Here is a 9,974-nt window from a genome sequence, read left to right as displayed (position 1 = left end):
GAGGCAATGCTGCGCTGCCTGGGGGCGAAAACATGATGATTTGAAAACAAACAAGTGAGTGCATGTGTGAGGGGGGGGAACACCGGTACGTATACATGTACTTGTAATGCTTGTGTACAGATTGCACGCACTGTTTAGCAAAATTTTGAACAAACATGCAAATGCGGGGAGTATGCCCTGCATGCGCAAACGGCGCGCGCACAGAGCTTAATTAATTTTAATTTGGTACGCGTAGACAGGCGGGGGAAGCCAAATGGGTAGTTACAAATGGGGCAATAATAGGCAATCATTAGGCCTATTTTTATTTATTTGTTTACCATGCCTATGGCACTGCATGCTCCTTTTGTGAGCACCTTAAAGGGGAGAAGCCGGACGCGTGGTCACCGCTCCCACTTTGGTTTCTTCTTACAGTGAGGAAAAATCACAGAGTTGGGAGAGGGTACTAATTAGAAGGCTTCCTACACTTGCGCTGCATCGACACTATGAACCTTCCAGAACATGGTGTAAACGTTTGCAAGTCGTATGAAATGAGAAAAAAATCATCATGCTTTAGTATGGCAATTTCTTCTTCCAAATTATCCAACTGCACTGGTAGGAGAAATACCAACATGCCGTTATCAACCAGCGTAATGGAAGCAATGTTGAGCAAATCCTTCACCGCTTCTGTGCAGCTGTACGTGACCGTTTTTGTAGTCATAAAAGATTTTACTCTTTTATGATCTACACTGTCGCACTGGGGAGTTAATCCTGCTCCATCCTTATCGCTAATGTCGCAGTTGTCGTGGTTATCTGGGCTTTCGCTTCCATCACTGCTATGGCCTGCGGGGAGGGTAACCGCATTCGCTGGGGTCCTGTCCTCGGTAGATCCCCCTGCCTGGGCATGTTTGAGGCATATGCGGACGGTGGCCCTGTTACCATACGGCGGATCAGTAACGATGGCATCAACCCAGGGTTTGTGAAAGGCATTCCAAACGGGCTTCGAATTATCAGACACGAGAATTTCCGGAAGGCTCAAATCATAATGCAAAAAATTTTCAAAAATATTTTTATTTGTACTTTTATGCTGCATATGAGGATTTAAGTAGGCAATTTTATATCCCTTCAGTAACCTTATGTCTATGTCATTGCCTACACATATAGCGTTAAAAATGGAGGACGTGATTAGTAGCCCCCCCGACCCAACGAAGGGATCCAACACAATTTGTCCTGCCTTAATTTTTGCAATGTTACACATCAGGAAGGCTAATTCGTTATCAGTAGTGGTTGGGCCTAAAACGGGTCTTTTGTTTAAAGAGTAATGTATCCACCATGCTAGTTGCGTCTTTTTGGTTCTTACATCATTTATCATGTGACCTTCGTCGTTTCTTTTATACACTAAAGTTTTGTTGTTCTTTCGTAGGGCCATGGATTTCCCAAAATATATTTTTTTTAAAATTCCGAGGTTGTTTTGATCATATTCTTCTAGAAGGCCTAATTCTACTTCAGGGGACGACAAATCGACTTTAGGGTATTTGTCAAGGATGACTTTAAAATGTTCCATTTTTTTTACTTTATCATATTGACTGACCATTTTCCCAAATGAATTAAAATGAAAACGCCATTTTTTATCCTCCAAATTGGTACAAAATAAATGCAGCTTCTTTAGTAAGTCATTTAATACGTCATCGTATGTTGACCCTTCACTCCAAATTTGTATAATACCCTTTATTAAAACGCTTCTCGAAATTACACTCTTCCAATCTATATCTTCTGGCAGGTTCACCTTAACAAACACTTCACCCTTGTGCTTGTTCGTATCATTGAGCAGTCCTTCTCCCTCATCTTTGTATCCAAATATATGCAGCAGCGATGTTAATTCCGTAATCTTGCATTCATCATATTTGTTGTGGCTACTGAACCATATGAGATGCAACATGGTGAGCTATTTACAACAGGGGGGGGGGGTTACTTTATGATTGGCGCGATACACGGCTCGTACATGCAAATCATGTTCCGCTCTTTTTGTCGACTGAAGGGGCAGAATTGTAATTGACGCAGAGAAGCACGGCGAGCCGCAAGCAAACAAAAGCGCAATTGGCGCACAGGCGAGCTGTACAACTGAATTGTCAAACAGATTTTAATTAACCAAGGTGGGAAAAATTAAAAAAAAAAAAAATAAAATAAGTCAGCTAATTAATTCTTGCAACAGGAGGGTTGCAAAGTGCCAGATAAACACATAATTTTGGAATCATTGCGGCGAGAGCATAACTCTCAAGGCAAGGTTTCAATTTTAAAAGGGGCAAACAAGAGCAGGGAAACGCAGGAACGATCAAAACAAATCCGTTGCATAATCTGCGCGCGTGAACGCCGTGTTCTGGCCCTATCCCCTGCGCACAGAGCGAATCGTAATGCTCTAAAATTTGAATGTATACGTGCGTAATTTTGCATACCACTCGGTAAAAAAAAAAAAAAAAATTCCCACAGCGCAAAGCCTCGCTGCTACTGTCGCTATCAAGGTGTTAATAGCAGCCTTGCAATTTAACGCTACATGTATGCTTACACATATTGCATACGCGTATGTAATATACTTATGTATACATCCGTATGTAAATAATTATACATGTTTATATATATATTATCCGTGCTGTGTGCGTGCGATCCAATGTACGTGCTTAAGTGCATTTCAACGCGTGCGCGCCCCTTGAGAACGCCCAGTGCACGTGCCATTGTATACACGCCCAATGTATCATGCATCTTACTCTGCGCATGTGCATATGAAAACAAGTCTCTGGACATGGTGGCAATGTTGTAATTTCGCACATATATAATGTTCCGGTTAAGCACTTGCGAATTTTTTCGCATTAGCCTTGTTTTTTTTTTTTTTTTTTTTTTTTTTTAAATTAAAATTTTATTTCTTCTTACATTTTTGTGTTGCTTCTTTTCCGGTTTTTAATATTATTCGTTCCCTTTTTCTTGTTAACCCACAGGATGCGATAAAATAATGCACACATGCATTTTGATTAAAAAAAAAAATGAGAAAGCATCAGTAAACGACAAGGTTTAAAATGTAATGTGAAATTATGGCGTAAATGGGTGGGGGGAAAAGCCCCATGCTTGTTTCTGCCAACCTTGACCAAGCAAGAGCGCGTGCTCATCATTGTATGCCTGCCTGTTACACCGATTGTATTCACCTACCTGTTACACGACCATTGTATTCACCTGCCTGTTATGCCATTATGCTCGCCTGATTATTTCGCCCAAAACTGTACACCTTCGTATGTGTACATACAAAGCATCCCCATATGCGTACACGTGTGCCAAAAAATTTATTTTTGCTCTCACGCCTTAAAATACGCTTAACACATTGGAACTCGATAAGCGCAAAAATAAATTTTGATTATTTTTACGAATGTACAAAATTTATGCGTCACTGTTAGATTAAATTAAATGCCCAATATCGAGAGAGCGCATGACCATGACACAAAGAACAAAAAAAAAACAATGCTTGTGAATGCCGCTTAACCCTTTACTCGTTTTTGCTTGTATGTACATACACAAACGCATAAGTCCGCAAATGGTTAACCACACGAAATGGTTAACACTTGAGTGAGTCAGCACAGCCACGCGAACGCGCAAGTGAGCCAGTGGCCACTTTTCTCAAAGGCGCAATTGATCGTCGGAGTGACGCCCGTTGAGATTTTCCCAACCGAGTGTTCCCTGGACCGAGTACACACCAAGCCAACTTCACAAATGTCCTGCCGCCCATGCATACCATTGTGAGGCCACCATGAGAAAGGAAACAATTTATGTGTACGTGGTACCAGGAATAAGTGGACATGTGTGACCATATTCGAATTTCATTACCGTGACATATAAACAAGGCCCGCTGTTACATATGTGCTGCTAAAAAGTTTATTGTGTAAAAGTTGGTGGATCAAATGATACCACCAACGTCTCTCGATTGAAAGCATCTGTACATAACTGCATGCTACACGAGTACATACACACACATATTTGCATTTGCCTTTTCTCTGCTTCGTATATTTTGTGGCATAACCTTCCCCCCACCCCACCCCACACATTTTTTCCCCCCCCTACGACTACTTTTTTTGTTGTTTGTCCAATGATGATATAATAAAATGTAGCCATTGTTTATGTACACTTACATAATTAACATTTTTTTTTTTTTTTCGCATTTTAAAAATATATATGTTTAGGGACCTCATCTCCCAACGAGATATTGTAATGCCAAGTAACATAATGTGCTGTTTTTAATTACACAGTTTAATTTGTATGCACCATTTTCCACTCATTCGCTGGCCCCCACACCTTCCCCTTCTTGCCTTCTTTTTTTTTATTTCATTTTTTTTTTTTTTTGTTCACCTGTCATATTTTGCAACTTGGCATATTTGAAACCACATTTTTTTTTTTTTTTTTTAAACTTGGATATAGTCCAGCGTAATTACGCGAACGCTGCATCGAGCGAGGTGTTATGTATGCTCGTATGCACTTGGCATTTCGAATGTATTCTTTTCCCCACCCCCATCATTATCACCACCACGAGCACCTTCATGTGTACATTTGTGCGCCCGTGCACAGTTTGCAGTATACATTTTTGTGAAGATTCTTGGAAGCATTTAAGTGTATGTATGCACGGTTGTGTTCTCATAAAAAGTCAGTTGCGAACATGAACCATCGCAAGCACAGCTAAAATGCGCATATGTGTATGTACACTTACGTTCATTAGCTGGTATATTTTACCCTTACACACGTAAGTACGGACTTGCATACAAAATACGCCTCCTCCACCCACACACACATACCTGCACAGATTTATGTGCGCCCGTGCGAATACATACCCATGTGTATTTAATCGATCACGTACATACATTTTGGAGGCGTATTCTGATGCATACGTGACTTTTATGCTTACACGAATTCATGCGCGTCCCTGTTCATTCGAATACGTATGCGTATGCCAGTGCATACATTGCGAGTCGTGTGTTTTACCGGAAGGCATAGTAGCACTCCTTTGCTTATGTGTAAGCATACGGGCACTTTTCTGCCGAATGTGTAAACCTTCAAGTGTATGTGAAAGTATCTCCACCCGTGTGTGTATGCAAATGCAAATGCATTAGGATGCGTAAGGACGAAAAGATATGCTGTGTAATGTGTAGTGTGTATGCCCCCCTCAAGTGTTAAGTGTTGAAAATACCTGCACCATGCTGAAGGCTGTATGTATGCACTTATAATTTTGATTGTCATGCTAAGCACGAAAGGGAAAAAGTGACCAGCAGCAGCGATATATATATATGTAAATATATATATGTAAATGTATATATAAATATATATATATATAAATAGAAAAATCGAAGAGGACGAAAAAACCAATCAGGTCAACACGAACGATTGCATATCATTTGTGCTCTTTTTCCTTTTTTTTTTTCTTTTTTTGGTGAAAATAATCATATGAACAAAAAATACATCACATGACATTTATTTAAATTTGCACCCTTTTAACATGTACATATGTATGCACTTTTATGTACTGAGCATATTTGTATTTATTTATGTATGAATGGAATTATGTTCCCCTGTCTCTCTCTTTCTTTCTCTTTTTTTTTTTAAGAAATATTCTTTCCAGTCATCAGAAATGTGTACACGCACGAATTGAAAATGTTATAATATTTGTTGTTTTAAATTGTGATTTCTCCCCTTTGTCCAAACTACTAGATGTTGCTTCCCTCCTTTATTTTTTTTTTTTTTTTGTACACTTGACGTATGCCTCTCATATATGTCATTCGTACATTTTATCAATTCTCCCAACCCCATTCCGTACGTTTTGCATCCAGTTTCCATCCTTTCCCTGTGCTTGCCATTCAATCATTTTTCCTTTTAAAATTTGAATTTGCATTTGCTTTGCCCATTCATTTCCCCTTTTAATTTATGTCAACTCGCGCACAGAAGCAGTAAGGCATTTTTTTCAAATCGCATTATTGCTTATTCCCCCAGCGTTATACTTTATTCCATTTCAACAATTGAAGCTTACCTTTCCCTGCTCTCCAAAGTTATATGTGAATATTGTACTGGTTGAGAGAGCATCCACGGGGATCTGCGCACGAGGTGTAAGCAAATGTGTTCATTCGTATGTGCGTGAGTGCGACCGTGTGCGCCAGTGGTACGGCAAGCGACACGGTAAACACCACGTCAAGTGTTAAGCTAGTGTGTGTGCCCAAGTGTACACGACAAGTTAGGCCAAGTGGAACATCAAGTGACGCGTCAACTTCGTGTACCCACTTACACATGGTCACACACGCGTGTTTTCCTTTTGCCTGTATGTGTAATTTTTAATTTAAGTGGAAAAGAGCGATTAAAAGGGAAAACAAGGAAAAAACAAAAAAAAGAAAGAATGTGTGAGTACCCCCTTTTTGCGTGAATTTCTTTTTCGAGTGTGTTGACAACACGCGGTGGTTGCGTAGACTTCCCATGCCGTGTTCGTACGAAGTTGTAGTAGAACAACGTTTACATTTGTTATTGCTGGAGAAACAAATCAGCTGTGGCGACAACATTCGTTCGTTGTGAGACTTCCTGTAACTTTTCATTTGTGTAAGTGAATTGATCGACACGTGCACACTACACATATATATGGTTTCTGTTTTTTTTTGCACCATTCTGTCATTACCATTTGGTTTGCTTCGTACACATCACTACGCGCGGTCGGACGCGTCTAAACTTGGTACAGTTGCTTGAATTATCTTCTCAAATTACTGCACGTTATTGATTATCCCACTTATAGCACATTAAACGTGCCCCGTGAGTTTCGCCCCCACCCTCTCCTCCCCCCATTTTTGCTGTCCACATCCGTGGAGGTGAATAAAGTAAAAAGGGAATAAAATGAATAATAATTTTCAAAATGAAAATTTCAAAGAAGACAATTATATTAAGGCCTGGATTAAGCAGTCGGAAAACCCAGAACTTTATAAAAATTGGCACGACATAGAGGAACAGAGTTACCCAAACGAACTGGTGAAGGTTGTTGACTTTAACAATTTCAATAGCAACCTTATAAATACAATTATGACTGAACATTCTGTGGAAATGTCTCAAAAAAAAAAAAAAAGAAAAGCATATAGTTTATTTTATAGTAATGAAATAAACCCTGAATATAATAACCACTCATGTAATGAGGAATACCCAAATTATTATAATAATTGTATGTATCCATCATGCGATGACAGTGACGTAAAATATTTTTCTTCGTTAGATAAAACTCCAGTTGGAGGCAGCATGACTGATAGGCCCAAGTTACAATTGAAGGATGAAAAAAAACGTATGTCCATTAAAAAAATGAAAAGGGAAAATACATGTACAGATAATAATTACAACGATATGACAATGTGTGGGAATTTTACAAACTCCTCTCCACTTATAAAATTAAAAGAATTTTCAAAACCAAGTTATGGAAGTGAAAGCACAAGTGAATTTTTTAATAATTACGAATTTGAAACCCCAATTAAAGTCCTCAGCTCCAGGAAAAAAGCATATGATTATAAAAATAAAAAAGATAATAGCACTACGAACACAACTAAAGAAAACTCCTCACAGGAAAATGCCTCATCCAATAACAGCGAAACTAAGAGGACCATCAATTTCTCTAATAAGACAGAGGATTTTAACGACCTGCATTACAACTCGGAGAACGATTACCTGACGTCTTCCGAATATGTGGACGATGATGACTCGTCCAGGTGCTCCAACAAGAAGCAGAGTGAAGTGAACTTCCTCGGTCAGCGATTGGAATATAAGGTCGTCGGCAACGTCATAAATATGTCGAAGGACCATCCGCATTTTACTATGTTGTGACAGTAGCGCAAATCGTGCAGTATAGCAACAAACGTGGCAGTATTTGGCAGCGCCGGTCTGCACCATTTGAATTTTTTTTTTTTTTTTTTCAATGCAACGGAATCGCACAAGGGAATGCGCCAAGTGCAGGCATAAAAATGGACGTAAAGGCGACGCAATAAGTGACCAAAAGATAAACAACGAGCGTGAAGAAGGGAAACACAGACAAAACAAACCCTGCGCGCTATTCCAAATGGACAAAAAAAAAATATATGTATATATATTTGTACGCTCAAACACAACTCAGATTTGCAACAATTAATTGTTTTTATGTTATCGCTAAATAATTGTATTCAAGTTCAAACGTATTGCTGTTAATTTGGGCCAAGAGGGGTAACCTGCATGCACGTACGTGCGTGCACACATATACACACCACACATATGTGTGTATGTCTGTATGCCTGTCCCCGCTGTAGGGCTCCCTTCACCCCTTGGCCTCCCTGTTTTTTTTTTTTTTTTACGTTAACAATTTATATATGGGCATATATAAATGTTAACAAAATTAAATTACAAACTTGTATGTCATAATTTATAACACAGATATGATATATGTTTTTTCCTTCCACTTCTTTTTTTTTTTTTTTTTTGCCATTTCTTTCAGTAAATTAGGATATAAAATCATTTGTTACCTTCCCCCCCTTTTTTTTTTTCATTATTTATGTGTAAATCGCCATCACGTTCTCAAAAAAAAAAAAAAAAAAAAAAAAAAAATTCATAATTTTGTTTTTTTCATTTATTTATATGCTGTTTCAATAACAACCAAAGCATAATTTAGTTATATGCATGTATGCATATACGTATATAAAAAAAATGAACAAATACATACATATATATCGCTATACATGTGTACCTTTTTTTTTTTTTTTTTTTAAATCTGACTTTTAAACAAGAAAAAAGCCTCAATTATTTATAATTTTTATGTGTGTACAGACAGAGCTGGGATAGTGCCCATTGTTATGCTAACTCTGAACAGTTCCCATTGATCCATTTTTTCGCCGTTTCTTTAACAATATAAACCGATCAGCTTCCTCAAGGGCACGCTGCTGAAATAAGCCCCAATATATATTTACCACGCACACGCACACGGGAGGGATTTCCCTTCTCCGATAATATTTTTCGAACGGCTTCGTGTAACTAGCGAACGAAGTTCATGATTGAGTTTGGCACCACGTCGTGGGCATTTCAAACCGAGTCCAGTTGGTCATCCTGTACCCTTTCTTTTTTTTTTTCTGGTTTCTCCTGAATATGGTCCACTGCAACAGCAGTTTGTCTTTTTAATTCGCCGTCGACGTGGTAAAAAGTTAGTGGTTGCGTAAGTTATGGAACAGAACTGCAGAAGCTGATTATGTAAGCTTAACTGCGTGCACTGTGGTGGCGCCACGTAAAAGGAAAAAATAATTCTATGCAACTTTATTGCGCAAGATGAGGAGAAGAATACATCCCCTCCTCAGCTATACGCAAAATGTGTGTGTCCATTTGGCTCAGTTGAGTGGACACACACAAAATAACTGCACAGTGTGACGATGCCACGACAACACGCAAGGGGGATTAAGCAACAACTGGGTAAGCGGGTTAGACCAGCGAGAGGTTCCCAGGGGATTCGCACGAAATCCCCATGGGCCCCTACAGGATTCCCACTGGGTGCCCAATTGCATTAAGCCACATAATAAAAATCAGTTCGCAGTTACATGAACCGCTGAACTCATTTTGTTCTCTTCTCTCTTTTTTTTTTTTTTTTCTTTTTTTTCTCTATCTTCTCTATAACACATTTGGTCACAGACGACGCGCACTATTCTTCTATGCTTTCTGTTGTGCGCGTCTGAAACCCTGCGTGTTATATTATGAGCTCTAATATGTGCATTTAATTATGATACGTACAAAAACATATACATATATAAAACAAGGCGCGCGCGTATGTCTCCTGACATTACACACAAAAACGAACGGGCGGGGACAAGCGGCCAATATAACAATGGTCACATATATATATTTCTGCATATATGTATATGCCTTTATTTACACTCGGACATATTTTAAGACTCTCGCCTTCGAGGTGGTTACATGAAAGGTGTGCGTGTGTAAACGAACGGGAA

General features: G+C 39.0%; 2 protein-coding genes across 2 annotated transcripts; one reads left to right on the top strand and one right to left on the bottom strand.

Moving 5' to 3' along the window:
* Positions 1-442: 442 nt before the first annotated feature.
* AK88_04435 (uncharacterized protein) lies at positions 443-1,915 on the bottom strand (the record flags this gene model as incomplete). Its single annotated transcript, XM_012482045.1, has 1 exon — positions 443-1,915. One exon carries the CDS (start codon positions 1,913-1,915, stop codon positions 443-445), a length of 1,473 nt encoding a protein of 490 aa, XP_012337468.1.
* A 4,958-nt stretch (positions 1,916-6,873) lies between these two features.
* Positions 6,874-7,842, top strand: AK88_04434 (uncharacterized protein; the record flags this gene model as incomplete). Its single annotated transcript, XM_012482044.1, has 1 exon — positions 6,874-7,842. One exon carries the CDS (start codon positions 6,874-6,876, stop codon positions 7,840-7,842), a length of 969 nt encoding a protein of 322 aa, XP_012337467.1.
* Between the last annotated feature and the right edge of the window lie 2,132 nt (positions 7,843-9,974).

This window comes from Plasmodium fragile (genome assembly GCF_000956335.1).
Source record: "Plasmodium fragile strain nilgiri unplaced genomic scaffold supercont1.63, whole genome shotgun sequence".
Lineage (NCBI taxonomy): Eukaryota > Apicomplexa > Aconoidasida > Haemosporida > Plasmodiidae > Plasmodium > Plasmodium fragile.
This window is presented reverse-complemented; position numbering and strand designations above follow the sequence as displayed.